The 18,141-nt window shown below is 36.6% G+C and overlaps 1 protein-coding gene across 2 annotated transcripts in view; it reads left to right on the top strand.

The window, feature by feature from the left end:
* LOC114473023 (protein turtle homolog A-like) overlaps window positions 1-18,141 on the top strand; it is a 63,780-nt gene that overhangs the window by 8,850 nt on the left and 36,789 nt on the right. For both annotated transcript variants that reach the window (XM_028462386.1, XM_028462385.1), the window contains exons 2-4: window positions 906-996; window positions 1,815-2,000; window positions 13,605-13,751. In XM_028462386.1, the coding sequence (XP_028318187.1) occupies window positions 936-996; window positions 1,815-2,000; window positions 13,605-13,751 (394 nt within the window). In that variant the 5' untranslated portion in view covers window positions 906-935. The remainder of the gene's footprint in view (window positions 1-905; window positions 997-1,814; window positions 2,001-13,604; window positions 13,752-18,141) is intronic.

Raw genomic sequence — 18,141 nt, 5'->3', positions numbered from 1 at the left:
GGATGTCATGAATATGATTCAGTGATTTTAAATCACTTCCATTAATTTCAATAAATAATTCTAATGAAAAGTTTCTGTTTTTTGAATCTTAGTGAATTTAAGTTCCTGTGGAAATTTGTCAGATACAACTAAGATGTTTTAACACATTAATTTACACAATAATTTGTGTGTTCTCAGACGTTTCTACTTTCTTGTGTTTTTGTTGTCCTTCTGTGTCTTTCTCCATAATTTAGTTTATTTTTCTGTCATGTTCTGTGCTTTTGAGCTGTTCTAAATGTCAGACTAACGTGCTACTACTTGGAAACTTACTTTAGATCTCCCAGAGATCAAAAGTAAGTTTCCTGGAAGAAGTTGTTTAAATAAAAGAAAACATTAACATATTATTTAAAACAAAGACCAAATAGAATCATAGGTATTACAGTGTTTAGAAAGGAGATGAAGATCATCTTTTATTACGTTTTTGGCAAATTTGTATATTTTCTGTCTGTCAGACGTGTAATAATGAGACTTTGGTTTAAAAAGAAACAGAGATGTTTTGTTAGTATTCATGCTCTTCACTCACTCGTCAGCTGATGTTTTAACATGATCAGGTCTGTCGTCAGCCTTCCTCATCATCGTCATCATCCTCTGAGTGCTGACACTTCACCAAACGTCTTCATTGATACGCTTTAAATTAAACGGATGTCGCTCCAACATGTGACTCTGGGGAGATTTATTTGACATTTCTGACGTTTCTTTTCTGTGCGGGACGGAGAGCTGCTGCTGCCAAGGCTGCTCGGCCCATTTGTGTAATGATCTGGGACGGATTCCAGTTATTAGAAAGCAGTTCCCACAGATGGTTCTCCTTCATTCCACGGCCAAAGGAAGGAATAATATTGTGACAATAGTGTGTCCTCTACCCACAGGTTGAGCAGCAGGTTCAGTGAGTGACAGCTATGGGCTCAGCAGGGTCACACGTGCACACGCTCACTGTGGTGGTTCTCGCTTTGCACCTGTGTAAGTATCACCTTTAATCACAGCGTTTACTGCTCACTGTAGAAGAAAAAACTGTTTCATAGCCATGACATATTTACAACATTTAACTCATTTTTCTTTCATTTGAGACAGAAATTCATATAAAACAGCATGTTTGGTATCCCTATGTATATTTAACATTTACATTTAGATTTATTTTTCATGTAATGGAACAATTGAACATGCTGTTTTACAAGAAAAAAAATCAAAATGTAAATGTTAAATTTAAGTGTTAATTTTGAATCTAAATGTTAAAGAATTTTACATTTAGATTTAACATTAAGATTCACATTCAACATTTAGTTTTAACATTTAGATTTAGATTGATATTTACATTTAAAATTTAGCATTTAACATTTGGATTTAATATTTACATTTAGATTTAACATTTACATTTTGATTTAATATTTACATTTAGATTTAACATTTTGATTTGGATTTAATATTTACATTTAGATTTTTTTTTATATAATGGCACAATTGAACATGAACAAAAATAAATGTAAATGTTAAATTTGAATCCAAATGTTAAATTTGTATCTAGATTTATCACGGAGATTTTGATTTAATATTTACATTTAGATTTACCATTTAGATTTAAATTTAACATTTACATTTAGATTTATCATTTTGATTTACATTTAAGATTTACATTTAGATTAATTTTTAGTGTACACGTTCTTAAAATTGATATAGAACATTCTGTTTTACATGATATGAAACAGTGACCTAGTTTATTCCATTCTTTACTCCATATATCTGTGTGTTCCTAACGTTTGTTTCTACTATGAACTCTGCAGTGAGTTCTCAGGCTGTGACGGTGGAGGTGCTCGCTAAGGCTGGCGACTCAGTGGAGCTGCCGTGTAGCCGTGATGACGCCTCCTTCACGTCTCCACATGTGGTGGAATGGATCCAACAAGGACTCGACGTTCCTGTTCTGATTAAGTTTGGATCGTACGCACCGAGAGTTCATCCCAGATATGAAGGTAGGACGCTGGATGTGATGAAATGTGGAACGTACGTAAACGGCTAATCCCTCACTTTGGTATCAGTCTATTATAAGGACTATTAGAACTTTAGAAACAACTTGCTGTTATTTAACTCCGGTGTTCTCAACTTTAGGGTTGGGACCCCATTTTGGGGTCGCAAGACACTGGGAGGGGGTCACCAGATGCCTTTAAGATACTAGAAATAATTTTTTTAACAATATGAGCTGATTTTTGCTTATTTTTTACCCTTTTTCTGCAACGACACCAAACGTGTCATATTTTGCTCCTTTTAATGTATTTTTGCTACATTTCTCCCATTTCAGACACTTCTCCATCACATTTCAATGACTTTTCTGCACATTTCTTCCACTTTCCAGACATGTTCAGCACTTATAAACCCTTTCTGCCACTTTTCCACCTAATGTCACCCATTATTGTCCCTTTTAAAGGTCCAGCATGATGCTATTTTTCACCATCCATTTGTTCTAAGAACCCCAACAACATAGTATTTAAGCTTTATTTTCCCAAACTCAACCTGTTTTCCAGAGTTTTAGCCTCTGAAAAGTAACTTTCTGAGTAATTCTAAAAACAGGTTGTTTTGGGGCCTACTTATGCATATTCATGAGTGGGCGTGTCTATAGACACAGACTTCATGCCTCTCTCTGAGAGGAGATCAGTGGTCACCAAAGTGATTTTATTTTGCTACCCACACACTGTTGTTATATTTGTCAGCCAATGTATATCACTGTAGCTAAACCATTAGAAAGTGATTTATTCATAATACTAATGCCCCTTTAACCTCTTTTCACCATATTTTATGCTTATTTTTGCCCATTTAACCACATTCACAATTCAAAAAAAAAACCAAATCAGATATTTGTGACCAGCAGAGGATGCTGGTAACCCAGTGGTTGGTTGGGATGCAGCTATTCTGTACAGTGAAGAAGAGATGCTATGCTAGCAGACAGAGCTAATAGAAAAACGGGCCTTTTACAGATATTCACATAATATTACAAATATTCTTTCGGTGCTAAAGGGGTAAGGACTCATTTATGAACATGTTTAAGAGTAGAAGACGGCCAGAAAGAAAGTAGTAGCAGATTCCGCCTGCTGCCACAGCATTTGGACAAGAGAAGATAAATATATAGCGCCCTCTGCTGTTTAAAAAAGTACTGCAATTCAATTTTCAGAAAAGTAAGTAAGTAATATTTATTTATATAGCACCTTTTACAGACAGAAGTCACAAAGTGCTTCACAAAACATACAGTGCATACAATACAATACAAATTACAGTTACAGTCACAAGAATATGATGGTCATAAAACAACCCTTTATCACTGGAATTTAAAATGCTTTCTGAACCAAATAGGTTTTCAGTTGGCTCTTAAAAGCATCAACGGAATCAAGCAAACGCAAGGAAAACGTAAGATCATTCCAGAGCTTTGGCGCGACCGCCTGGAAGGAGCGATCTCCTCTGGTCTTGTAACGGGTACGGGGGACCATGAGCAGGTTCTGATCGATATAAACTGTGATACCTATGAATCGATTTTTAACTGCCTTACGATTAATCATTACATCCCTAGTCGTAAGGATTTCAAACATGTTTGAAATCCAGTCGCTCTTCTTGAGGGTATCTCACAGTTGAAGCAGTGTCACGGACGTAAACGCTGACGAGTGTCTCTCCACTTCCTGGTTTTTCTTCTTTGTCTATTTTAATGGTGACACTTCAGAGTTCTTCTTCTTCTTCTTCTAATTTGTACTTTGCTTTTCCAGAAACAAGACCCCGACGTGTCGTGTATGAACGTACAGTGTGAGCAGTCAGATCGCGTCTAAGCTGCTCACATTCGGGCTCTGCGTCTGAGTCGCACAGTTTGAGCTGGAGCTGAGAACAACGATTGAAAACATCGCACAGTGTATCTCAGCCTTTACAGACACACCCTGCTATAGACTTTCAGCTTAGAGAGAAAAGCAGTGAAACTCTGACATTCATCGTTCATTGTGCTGTGGAGGACAAAAGAGTGTGTGTGTGTGTGTGTGTGTGTGTGTGTGTGTGTGTGTGTGTGTGTGTGTGTGTGTGTGTGTGTGTGTGTGTGTGTGTGTGTGTGTGTGTGTGTGTGTGTGTGTGTGTGTGTGTGTGTGTGTGTGTGTGTGTGTGTGTGTGTGTGTGTGTGTGCGTGCGTGCGTGCGTGCGTGTGTGCGTGCGTGCGTGCGTGCGTGCGTGCGTGCGTGCGTGCGTGCGTGCGTGCGTGCGTGCGTGCGTGCGTGCGTGCGTGCGTGCGTGCGTGCGTGCGTGCGTGCGTGTGTGTGTGTCAGACCTGCTCACTTTGAACAGTGGGGGGGGGGGTGTCGATGGATCCAATCACTTCTTCTAATGACAGAAGCCCCTCCCCCTCCCCCCACTATGCTCTTTAGTGTTTCCTTCTGTTGCATCACGTAATACAGGCTCATGTTGCGAAGCTAAACGTTTGTCAAAACTACGCTGGTGATTCAGATTTTTTAAAGGTTCCACATGTCAGAGAAATGACAAATGATAACATTCACTCTTTTATTCCATGGATGAGCTTTAACAGATGGAAGCAGATCAAACCTGCCAGAAATTCACAATATATTCAAGGTAATGCGAGTACTTTTATGGTAATACAGGAAGATGTAATACTGAACAGGATTAAAGACATTTATAAGTTAGATCAATCACAATCTAAATAAAAGCGTACATAAAGCCTCTGATTTTACCTTTGAAAATTTCCCCAATTCCGTTTGAGAGTTTATCCATTTCTGCGTCAGTTTATACACTTTTATTCCATCGTCTTTTCCTAATCCCTATTATATTTCTCTCTCTTCAGGAAACAAAACAAAATGTTTTCTAGCACCTTTTTCTTGATATCTATCTCCATGTTATCAGGTGACCAGGCAACGTAAAGCTGAGTATCATCAGCGTAACTCTGAGCAGCCCCAAAACAAAATACACAAAATGATAGAAAAGTACACAACAGCAAAAATGTACAATGACTTACAAACACATAAGATGGAGACGCTGACCACAGCTCACCTGTTAGCTTTGTTAATGCTGTGTTGGTAAAACTCATGTTTGTGAAACCAACAGCAGGAGATAATCTGAGCTCAGGTGTGTGTGTGGATTAGTAATAAATCAATTGGTGTTGTGTTGCTTCACAGTGATGATGTATTTGGTAATAAAACCATCAACCTGATCCTGCTATTAGCTGAGTCACTGTGGAATCAGACTGGGATATTAACGGAGCCATAAAGTGTGAGTGTAACCCTTGTACAGTCATACAGTGATCATAAAACCTTGAACGAGCCTGACCTTTGACCTTTAGAGCTGTTTGCTTTTCACTCAACCGTGAAGCAGCGAGCGAGGCTTTTTTAAAAGGAAAGAGAAGCTTTGTCCATTCAAAGCTAGGCTCCGCCCCTCACAGGTAGGAGTCTGGGTGTGAGTAACAGGTGCACCATGGGAACGTTTCTCTGAAGGAGCGTTAGTGTAGGTTTCAGCCCTCAGGCTCCATGATGTCTCTGGTTTCTGGAGGTTTTGTGATCAGGACTCTAACGTGTAACGGCAGTGAGGATCTCCTTTGAGATCTCCCATGAGGCATTGCTACAGCTCACTCCTGTTCCTTCATCCTCCTCGTTAGTCTTTCTCTCCTCGTCTTGTGTGGCAGCTCCATCATAACGCTTCACTCCTGTCCTGTAGAACTTCTGTCACAGATCCTCAGATGATTGACATCTACTTAAACGCTGAGCGAAGCACTTTGTCACTCTTTTGGCTTCAAACACTGTGACGTTCTGTTAGAAATAAAAAGTCAATCCCAGCACCAACCAGAAGTGGCGCTCCACTCGTTTCCTGACCCTTTTATGAAGCGTTGGTCTGACACCAGTCTACCTCACTTAAGAAGACCAAGTAAAAAAGTCAACATTTAAACTCTCTGAAGCTTGTAACGTGATTTTTTGTGTGCGATTGTTCTCCTGAGATGTGAGAGATTAAAGGTTTTCTCTGTGGCTGCTGTGATAAATGGTGGAGATCAAAGGATTAGTGTGTGCTTTACAAACACACTGATCGTCCCTGAGCAGCGTACACATGGAAACTCATTAAGAGTAAATACAGCTTTGAATAATCACCTCAGAGGCTGAATCAGGTATTAACCACATTCTGCTCGTTCCCTCCCCGGGCCTTTTACTGAGCGCTCCATCTGGGATTCACACAGCTCACTTCATCCAGCCTGAGTCAGAAGAATAGTCAGCGATCTGACTTTTTACACGCCGTAACCTTCTTCACAGCGAGACACGAACTTAGCAGACGTTTTAGAATTAATAATAAATGATGGTCCATTGTTCTATGAATCTGTGATAACCACATTTATTTATTCATGTGAATGATATCCACTGTTATCCAGGAACGTTTATTATTATTATAGTCATCTTAAAGATGGAAATCATGATTTTAATTACAAATAAAATGGGTTCAAAGTGACCAAAAATGGTGGAAATGGTGGTGAAATGGGATTTAAAAAAAACACAGAAATTGGTTAAAATTTGCAAATTAGAGTGGATAGAAATGAACAGGAAAATGGGTAAAATGGGTTCAAAGTGTCAATATTGGAACAATTAGTTTAAACTGGCAAATAATGGACATGACAAATGGTGAATGGGGTTAAAAATATGGCAAGAAAAAGTAGTAAAAGGGTTCAATGTATTAATATTAAGGGGTTGTTGTAATGTAAAAGTAGGAACAATTAGTTTAAACTGCAAATGGCAATTGTCGTTAAACTGGCAGAAATAATCATGAAATATGGTGAAAAGATGTTAAAAGTGACAATAATGTGTCAACATATGTGAAAGGGTTTATAAGTGCTGAACATGTCTGGAAATTTGGAATAAATGTGCAGAAAGAGAGGAAAAGAAGTGTCAGAAATAGGAGAAATGTAGCAAAAATACATAAAAAAGAGCAAAAATATTTCAAGAAAAAGTGATGAAAATAGGTAAAAATATGGTGAGTTTGGTGAAGTTGCATAAAAATGAGCTGAAATTGTTCTAAAAAATATTCTTTGTTTCTTGAAGGCATCTAGTTACCCTCTCCCAGTGTCTGACGACCCAAAGGTTGAGAACCCCTGGTTTAGATGATACACACTCAGCTATGAAAGGATGTTTTTATTCAGATTTTGTAGATGTTACGGAGGAGGAAGAAGGTTGTCCTTGAGATGTGAGAACAAAGTCTCTCCTGTGTCTGACTCTATTCAGTCATATTTCTGTGTTTGAAGAGCTAACGGCTCCGTTTCCTCAGACTTCTGTAACGATACAAAGGTTTTAAATTTCTGTCATTCAATGGCGCTGAAAGGCGGAGCCTCACGGGCCCTCAGGTATAGGAGACGACTGAGTTCAATGAAGCTGTTGTTTTGGACCCACATTAGAGAGTTGGAAGAGGTTTTTAAATGTCTTTGCTTGTTTTTTTTTTCATTGTTTTTGAGTACAAACACTTTAACATCTGAAGCGTTATTTAAAAAGCTCTATTAAAGGTGACGAATTGAAACGTAAAGCCTTTTCCTTCTATTGTGGTGGTAATGCTGAGTCATCAAAGACCCACTGAGCTGTTTGCTGTCTGTGAGCGTGGATTAAACTCTGCTTTTATAACATGATTCACTCCAACAACATGTCGGCAGTTAGAATTCTAGTAAGTTCATGTCTTTTTTTTATTTTTTTTAAATAATAATAATAATACATTTTATTTGTATTGAACTTTACATATGAAAAACACATCTCAAAGTGCTACAGGAAATAAAAACACCAAACGTATAAAAACAGCAAGAAACATATTAAGAAAATACAATACAAACGAGGTGGATTTTTAGATTGTTTTTAAAATCCTCAATAAACTAAGATAAGGTTTCATTTATTCAGACCACTCTTTAGGGCGGGGCTACCGGACTTAAAACATGTTGTGTTCACTAGTTAAAATCACTACTCCTCTGTTATTCGTGAACGGATCGGACTGAAATTTTTTAATTTTTTTCTTTGGGGGCCAATAGGGCCCCAAAGAAAAAAAAAAACAAGAGTCTATTTCTCATTTATTTGTGAGTCAAATATTACGACGGTTGGTGAAACCGAATCATTGGCACATAACAATATATAAACGAGACCATTACCCCGTACGTGTCACGTGGCGCCACTTTTCAAACGACTACTTCATTGGTTCTCGTTAGATCAGAGTGCTGTTTGGTATGAATGAATATAATGAGACACTTGGAGCCCGGGGGCCCACCCCCCCATTTCCGGTCATTTCTAAATGTATTGAAACATAGTCGTGTGATATATCTAGATTACAATTATGCCTCACACAATTCAATTTGATATAAATATTCTATGAGAGTTTGTCAAGAGCCTCTCGTAGACCTTTTTGAAGGAACAGAGTCATGTGATCTATCATTTCAAAGGGAATTTACCACTTGCCATCGCACAATTTCATTTGTTTTACTTTGTGGAACTGAGTCATTTCACTGAATTCTCGTGGTACTATTCAAGCGTGGAGACGTTCCGCTGTAGTTCATCAGAACTTATGTCTGTTTTTATCCTCTCTAATTTGCAACTTTCAACCTATTTCTGTGGTTTTTAAAATCCCATTTCATCACCTTTTCCTTTTAAAGCAAGGATTTATATTTTTCAGATGACTGTACACTGTGGCCCAAATCATAATAAACTTCCTGGATAACAGTGGGTATTATTCAGACACATTTAACCACACGTGTCATATATCAAGATGATTTTTGGATACTCTATTTCTCATTAAAACGACCACGTTTCTTTATTCCACGAGGATTTTAAATGTAGACGATCAATAAGCAGCCACTGTGTTAACAAGAAATAGTTTAGTTCTGTGGAAGCGTTTAATAAATGTAGGAAACGTCCCCAGGAGACGAATTATACACGAGGAGAACTGATTAAACCTAATCAGTAGAACACATTACAGGCCTTTAAATCTACATTAGCGAACAATGATAACACAGTAAACAACCATTACGAGCTGCAGCTTCATTTTAATACCAACATATTTAAATCTTCTAGGCCAGAAGTGTTCGACTCATTTTAGTTCAAACAGAGTAGTTTAATATCTAGTGTGCCACAGATTTTTATTACAATCTTTTTTAGGAACTTTGTAACCTTTTATTTATTTATTTATGTACTTATAAGTATATATGTGGAATGTATGGCACACTGTATTCTATCTATCTATCTATCTATCTATCTATCTATCTATCTATCTATCTATCTATCTATCTATCTATCTATCTATCTATCTATCTATCTATCTATCTATCTATCTATCTATCTATCTATCTATCTATCTATCTATCTATCTATCTATCTATATCTATCTATCTATATCTATCTATCTCACTATATCTATATCTATCTATCTCACTATCTATATCTATCTCACTATCTATATCGATCTATCTCTCGATCTCTCGATATATCTATCTATCTAATAAAAAATGAATAAATGAATACATAAAAAAAATAAATAATCAGTCAATCAATCAACTAATTAAAATAAATAAAATGAATGAATAAATAAATGAATGAATAAATAAATGAATGAATAAATACATACATAAATGACTAAAATTTAAAAGAAATAAAACAGATTAAAAAAAGAATAAGACATGTCTTATGTCATGTAAGGTTAACGCTACATATAGTGCAATCTTTTTTTTTTTTTTTTTGACAATAATGCATGGTTTATTATTTAAAAATGTAAAATAACGCATTATATTTTGTATTGCTTTATTGTGAACATATTTTGTGTAATCTGTCTTTAGTAGATATTTGTGAAGTGGTTTGTGAGGAAATTCTAAGTTAACAATAAACAAATGAATTGGTTGCTCTAAAGGGCCGGTATTGGCCCCCAGACCTTGAGTTTGATACATGTATTCTAGGGAAATGTCTTTGAATATTTGTGGGTTTTTTCACATAAATATATTATTGTGTGTCCGACGCAGTCACTGCCTGTTGAAGTCACTGCCTGTTACACAAAGGTTTCATTCTGAGTGTATTTGTGAAAAAGTCCACTTCAGTTGATGAACTGGGATGATTTCTTCTTATTCCCATCATTATGGTGGAGTGTTTGAAGCACAGCAGCTTGAATGAAGTATTGAAGTCTCTCTGTGATCATCATGTATTTCCTTCATTAGAACCAAGAGTCACTTCATTGTGAAGCTGCTGCAAAAGATGGAAATGCAAATAATCCTCCTTCATTTACATCAGCAATGCAAAGTTATAACTCACCTGATTTTACTGCACCATGTGACCCAGTGTGACCTCTGTACGCAGCTTATATCACCTGTGTGTGTGTGTGTGTGTGTGTGTGTGTGACCTATTTCACACTGAGCCCGTAAACAGGAGCATGAGTGAAAGGTCAAAGGTTGTAGAGATATTTAAATAAATTCTCATTCCCACGCTGAGGATTTTAGTCTTTTATTTTGTATCTTGGAAAAGTCGACAGTGTGTGTTTTATTGCTGCTAACATTACAAACTAAACTCCAACTTCCTGCTGGGCCTCCGACCAATCAGATCATCTGTTAATGAACGGCGTCACGCACACACTTTAGACACATTTCAGTGACACTGGAATGTGTCTAAATCATACTAAAATTATTCTACATTTTTGACTTTGTTTTACTGAAATGTAGTGAAAGTAAAAAGGTTCACATTTGTTGAACATTATTATTATTGCCATAACACTGATGCACAACACAACAAACAGGAACTCTTTAATATCAGAACTAAAGCAATAAAAAAAACCTGAGCTGACAGGAAAGTAACCAGATTACAAAATAATACTCACGTAAAGTACAGATACTTCTTAAGTATAGTACTTTGTTCCTGTCCACCACTGGTAATTTTATATTAAACTAGGGCTGGGACTAGAACGCGTTAAATGTAATTCATTGATTACAGAAAAATAACATACTAAAAAAGTTATTAATAATATACCAAAATACATTTAATTGGAAAAACATTGCTTCTCATGTCAAATATTTAGATTAATTAATAAGTATTTTTGTCATCTTGTGTATTTTCCATTTTCTTTTGTGTCATGATTTATTTTGTGTATTTTTTGTTGTAAATTCCAATATATTAGTTGTAATTTTGTACATTTGTCTAATTTTTGTGTGTTTTTTGGAACACTTTGTGTATTTTTGCTCTTATTTTGTGTATTTTCCTGTTGTTTTGTGCATCTTTCTGTCAGTCCTTTTTTTACTATTGTTGATTTGTGTGATTCATGATTGATTTTGTGTATTTTTGATGTATTTCATGTTTTTTATTTTCATAATTTCTAATACATTTGTTGTCATTTTGTATATTTTTCTGTAATTTATGTGTTTTCTTTAATTCAGTCATTCACCAAAATACATTTAAATTGGAAAAAAGTTGCTTCTCTTGTCAAATATAATTAGACCATTAATTTAATTGAGTTAATTACAAAATCTATAATTAATTAGATTATTATTTTTTGTATCTAGTCCCACCACTAAAAATACCTCCAACAAAATCAGTAGAAAGGGTGAAAATAAAGAGGAAGATGAAAGTAATTTCAGACTATTTGATAACAACGTGACTGATTCTCATCGTCTGTGTCGAATAAATAAGGTTCAATAAAGTTATTTTGTGCACAATGACATCTTTTGTTTCTTGTGAAAACGTAAAACGTGCGGTGAGGTTTAATCACCGCTATCACAACTGAACAATACCGAGTTTAACTTGATCGTTAATTAATGATTTTATGTTCCAAACTGTGTGAAAGCCCTGACTCATCAAAGCAAACAAAATAAAATCAACTTATTGTTTGGTTTTAAACCCATTTTATTCAGACAGTCATTGTGGAGTCGTGAGGACCAGTAACAAAAACACAGTTACAAAACTAAAAGCCTCTGTTTGAGACAGAAAAAGCTGCAGACGTGGAGCTGTGACTCACTGATTACACACACACACACACACACACACACACACACACACACACACACACACACACACACACACATTTCTGTCTCCTGCTGTTTGCACTTTAGACTTTAGTTTTCAGAATGAAGTGAGATTTTTTCACAATAATTGACCAGTTTTAGCCTCTGGTTCATACAGTATGTCTCACAGCCATCTTTGATCCTGTGCTGCGTGATTGTTGAAGAACTCATGGAGTGATGTGGGGAAAGTACATGTTAAGGCACTGGTGTCAAACTCAGATCCGGCCCATTGGAGCATCCAAGTCTGCGTACAGGAGAAAGTAAAACTGAGAGAGAAAACATGAATCATTGTGTAAATGAAACTCAACAATATTTGCAGGTGCTCACAGTTAGGGCTGGGCGATATATCGAGGTTGAAGATATATGACCTATAAAGATGTATTTATATTTTTATAGCTTATTTTGTATCAAAATACTTGTTTTAGGAGTTGTTTCTTTCTCTAGATGGTCACCTAAACAAGCCACACTTCAGAACTCACTCACGTGCTGTCCTTAGAGCAGTGGTTCCCAACCAGGGGTACGTGTACCCCTAGGGGTACTTGAACACATTGCAGGGGGTACTTGGAAACATTGATGAATCTATTTCCAACATGCTGAGTCATTTTTGTGCCTATTTCAGACACTGTACATGCTTATCCAACATCTTTTCCAGCCGTTGACAAGACATTGCATTAATGGAATAAACAATATTGTGGCCTTAATATCCAACTAAATTGTTACTAACATGTTATTCACATTACTAAAAAATAAGGTAAATTTATTCTCTGATATACAATAATTGTAATGCACAAAATTGATATTTAGTGTGTTTAACGTTTACAATGTTAACATGTAGCTAAAACAAGAAATGTTACTAAATTGGAGTGACAAAGGGGTTCTCCTAATCTGAAGAGAGGCCTCTGGGGTACATGAGACAGAAAAGGTTGAGAAACACTGCCTTGGAGGAGAAAAAAGCCAAAAGTGTCACATATTGATCAGCTATTGTTAATAAATGTGCCTGTGTGGCATTTTTCATCATCAAATTGTCACCATTTTTGAGAGAAATGATGAGTTTTGGTCCGTATTGCCCAGCCCTACTCAGTTTTCCCGGTGCTTTTATTGCATGATTCCAGTCTTTTGTTAAACTGTTGAAAAAAACTTTGAAAAATTCTTCAATTTTCCTCAGATTATGACATCATATTTCCCTTAAATAAATAAAAATTAGTCACAGCTAAAGTCCTGTTGGGACTGATATTTGTCTTTTATTGCTTGATATTGTCGGTTTTTTACATATTTAGTATTTTATGTGTATTTTAAGTGTAAACTAAGGAACAATAATAATAACAATAATAACAATAAAAATACTTGTTTTCCAGCATAAAATCCGTGGCCCACTAGAGATCAAACCGCTCCGTATTTGGCCCCTGAACTAAAATGAGATCCCTGTGTTAAACGTTTTACAGGAAATGTATTTTGATCACCTGACATGTGTCGACTGTCAAATATCCTGACAAAAGAAACTTTAAGGTGTTATTCAAACAGAAGACAAAGTGATTATGAGGGAGGAGTAACTGTGAGCTGGTCTCTGCAGGTCGGGCGTCTCTGGTCCAAAGCAGCAGTCTGAGGTTGAGTGGTGTTCAACTGGAGGACCGTGGCCTGTACGAGTGTCGGACTCTGCTCCTGGATAAACCCACAGACGAGCTGAGGAACGGGTCCTGGACGCTGCTCTCCATCACTGGTGAGGCTCATTAACTAATTCATTCATTTACTTATTTATTTATCTATTCATTTATTTGAATTAGGACATTACATATTAATCAATGTGTCAACAAACAGTATCAATATAAACATGCAGGAGTTAGCACAATGGCTACATTTTATCCGTTGTGCTAAGGCAGATGTAATTATGTTTTAAACATTAACAGTTTGCTTCTGTTCATCCATCATCACACATAAAAAATAACCTTTATTCAGTGCACTGTTTAAGGGGGAGTAAAGGTCCCTTAGGAGAGCTCTTCTTCTCTGCTACATTGTCTACTACCAAACCTCAGAGTTGGAACTGTCGCCCCCTGTGGTCACAGATTTGTTTTGGGTTTACATCGACATCTTCAACTGTTCCTGTTTTTTTTTTTTTTAGAGCAACCAAAAGCAGCACAAGTTGTTTTAACTGAAAAAACTACTAAATGATGTAAAAAGCTACTAAATTATCTAACAATCTACTGAATGATCTAAAAAGCTGTTAAATGATCAATACATCAGGCTGAATGTTTCACTCCAATAGAAAACAATGGGATATTTACAGGCAGTGGGGCCCTGTGACATCATCAATCATGTGATTTCAAGATGGAGGAACACAGGCTCTGAAACTGTAAAGTAGTCCTATTTTTAAAAAGTAATTAAATTAATATATGATACATAATAATATGTTTTATTAGACATAAATATACTAATAAGAACAATTTCTAACTTGTAAAAGTAGTGGAGGATACTTTTAATAAGTTTCCATCAGGGCAGGGACGTTAGATGTGGCTTTGTGATTGGCCACGCCCCCACTCATGATTAGCTGAATCAGTTAATAATAAGACAGAAACATTCTGCTTATTTTATGACTACTGCTATCTCCTCCTCCTGTTTCTAATCTATGTTTTAATCCAATTTAAACCCGTTTCCTTGAGGTTAGTTAAAGTTTAAACAGTTTTGATCAAATGTCCTCATTATGATGCGAGTGTTTGATTTGATCGTGAGAGCAGGTTGAGGGAGACGTTAGGGTGACGTGCTGTTCAAAGCTCTACTCTGAGCTATAGAAGAGCTGTTTAAACTCAACACTTTACTGTGTTTGAGGAGCTTCACCAGCTTCCTGTTGATATCTTTTATCTTTTATCAGAAAATAAGCTTCTGTAAATGGAATCTACATCATTATTATGCTTTTTTTTTTCTGTGCTTTGAAGTGTTTGTGTGAAAGTGAAAGTGGAGCATGTGATTGAACAAATCGAAGGTTAGAGAGGAGCGCTCTGATTGGCTGAGACTGTGTACGCTCTGACCCCACACTGGGATAATGTGAGCCAGGATTCCTTATCTAACACCAGAGTCAGTGTACGGCTTCTAAATCACTTTATGTTTTATCTTTTCAACTCTTGACATATATTACATTTGCAAATATAGACTAAGACATGAATAAATGGATTTTATTATCAAGTTTTTTGGCTCCAATATCAATCTTTTTATAATTAAAGATAACTTTCCTGTTCTGTAATAATCACTGTCAGATAAGAAGAAGCTTTAAAATAACATTCAATTTTCTTTAGATTTAAAGCCTAAATGTGTGTAAAACATCAGTAATCACATTAAATCCTGCGGCTGTGGACGCATGCAGACACACAGAAACTGAATAGAATAATAACTGTATTAATGTGTAACAGTTTATTTTCTCAGACTTTTTATTTTTACTCTGAGGGCCAATTTGGATGTTTTAAATGGCCGGATTTGGGCCCTGGACCTTGAGTTTGACACATGAGCTAATGCAGGGGTTCTCAACCTTGGGGTCGTGAGACACTGGGAGGGCGTTTCCAGATGCCTTCAAGAAACTAAGAATATTTTTTGAAGAATTTGAGCCTATTTTTGTTGATTTTTATCCTTTTTCTGCAACTACACCAAACTCACCATATTTGAATCTATTTTCATCACTTTTGCTACATTTCTCCATTTCTGACGCTTCTTTTCTACACATTTATTCCACTTTCCAGACATGTTCATCACTTCTAAACCCTTTCCACCACTTTTACACCTAATGTCACATATTGACCCATTATTGTCACTTTTAACCTCTTTTTACCATATTTCATGATTATTTTTGTCAATTTAGCCACATTCACCATTTGTCATGACCATTATTTGCCAGTTTAAACTAATCGTTCCAATATTGACACTTTTACCACTTTTTCTGTCTGTTTTTATCCACTCTAATTTACAACTTTTAACCAATTTCTGTAGTTTTTAAAATCACATTTCATCACCTTTTCCACCATTTTTGGTCACTTTGAACCATTTTATTAGTGATTAAAACCATGATTTCCATCTTTAAGATGATTATAATAATAATAATAAACGTTCCTGGATAACAGTGGATATTATTCAGATGAATAAATAAATGTGGTTATCACAGATTCATAGAACAATGAACCATCATTTTACTGACTTTATGGATGGACCCCAAAAATCTCTCCTTTATTCCCCCTTATAGATGGTCCTGTCTCCACATGACTGTTCTTCAATGTTCATGTCTGTGTTCAACCACCTTCAGCTACAGTGGGGGTCCCTGCTCTCTGGACCTTTATTTTGGAGGGTCCCCACTCTCTGGGACCTTTATTTTGGAGGGTCCCCGCTCTGTGGGACCTTTATTTTGGAGGGCCCCCACTCTCTGGGACCTTTATTTTGGAGGGTCCCCGCTCTCTGGGACCTTTATTTTGGGAGTCGTGGGACTGAACAGGTTGAGAACCACAGGTTGAGAACCACTGGTCTAAATTAATAAGAAATTGTATTTACTTTTTTTAACCGAGTAAAAACGACCAACATGTTCTTCCAAATACACGTTATAAACCCACTGAGAACTGAACTGTTGTTTATCTCATCATGTGACGACTAGATGAGTTTTAGACCTTTGAAGGTTAGCGTTGAGTCCTTCCTGACGAGGACGAACAACGCTTTGTGTCGACCTCACACAGTGACAGTGGATCACTTTCATGTTTGTTTGGATCTTTAGACGAGAAACTAAAAGCTCTTTGAATGTTTGATCTGATCGGAGACGTAAGTGGCAGTGAAATGTTGCCATTAGCGACGGTGAAAGAAAACATTTTCACATGTTTGTGTAAAATATTGAAGTGATGTTGGAGGAGCGTGCACGGTGTGTGTGCACGGCCCTCTGTAAGTGCAGAGGATAAAGGACTCATTGTCCACACTGTGTTTATCTGACTCTACACAGCTATCATTATTTTTATGGATAAATGTGTTTCAGAGCAACACCAAAAAAAACAAAATAACTAGCACGGAAATTTAGAAAAAGTTACAACTGTCACGCCAAATAAGACACGCCCCTTGGACTCACCACTTTATAAACAAGCTATGCGTGTGTGCGAGTGTGTGTGCCCGTGTGTGTGTGCCCGTGTGCGTGTGTGCGTGTGTTTGTGTGCGTGTGTGCCCGTGTGTGTGTGTGCGTGTGTTTGTGTGCGTGTGTGTGTGTGTGCGTGTGTTTGTGTGCGTGTGTGTGCGAGCGTGTGTGCCCGTGTGTGTGTGCCCGTGTGTGTGTGTGCGTGTGTTTGTGTGCGTGTGTGTGTGCGAGCGTGTGTGCCCGTGTGTGTGTGTGCGTGTGTGCCCGTGTGTGTGTGCCCGTGTGTGTGTGCCAGTGTGTGCGTGTGTTTGTGTGCGTGTGCGTGCGCATGCGTGTGTGCGAGTGTGTGTGCCTTACGCACACACACACACAAAGGATGTATGTGTGTCTAAAAAAAAAGGACAGAGGATGTGTTGCCAGGTTGTAAAGTGTGTGTGTGTGTGTGTGCGTGTGTGCGTGCGTGCGTGCGTGCGTGTTTTTCTGGTATTTTTACTTGAGTATTAATTTTTTTTGTGACTTTTTACTTTTACTTAGTTTTTTAAACAAATATCAGTAATTTCTACTCCTTATATTTCAAAATAAACTCGTTACGTTTACGACCTTCAAACACAAAATGTAGTTTGAGTTTTTTTCTGTTTGACACATTCTTTAGTTTTATGGTTAATATTTTCACATTTAAAAGAAAAAAGTTGCTCTGGGTTTAATTGAGGATTTACATTTTATTTACAAATTGTGTTTATTATTATTATTATTATTATTATTATTATTATTATTATTATTATGAGTGTTATGTTCTCCAGTTGTTCAAATGTAACTGATTTAATTTATTTCCATGCACCAGTTTTCTACAAGTTCTTAAAAAAATAAAAGATATATAATTTGCTGGTTTAAAAACCTCATCTTATTATTGAAGGAACATTTGTTTTATATTTTATTTTTTTTACTTAATTACATTAGGTATCTTTTTACTTTTACTCAAGTTAGGGAGCAACTTAAATGTTGCAATTTATCATGTTTATTTCTC

This window comes from Gouania willdenowi, chromosome 12 (assembly GCF_900634775.1).
Source record: "Gouania willdenowi chromosome 12, fGouWil2.1, whole genome shotgun sequence".
NCBI lineage: Eukaryota > Metazoa > Chordata > Actinopteri > Blenniiformes > Gobiesocidae > Gouania > Gouania willdenowi.
Note: the sequence above shows the minus strand (reverse complement) of the source record. Positions and strands in the feature narration are given on the sequence as shown.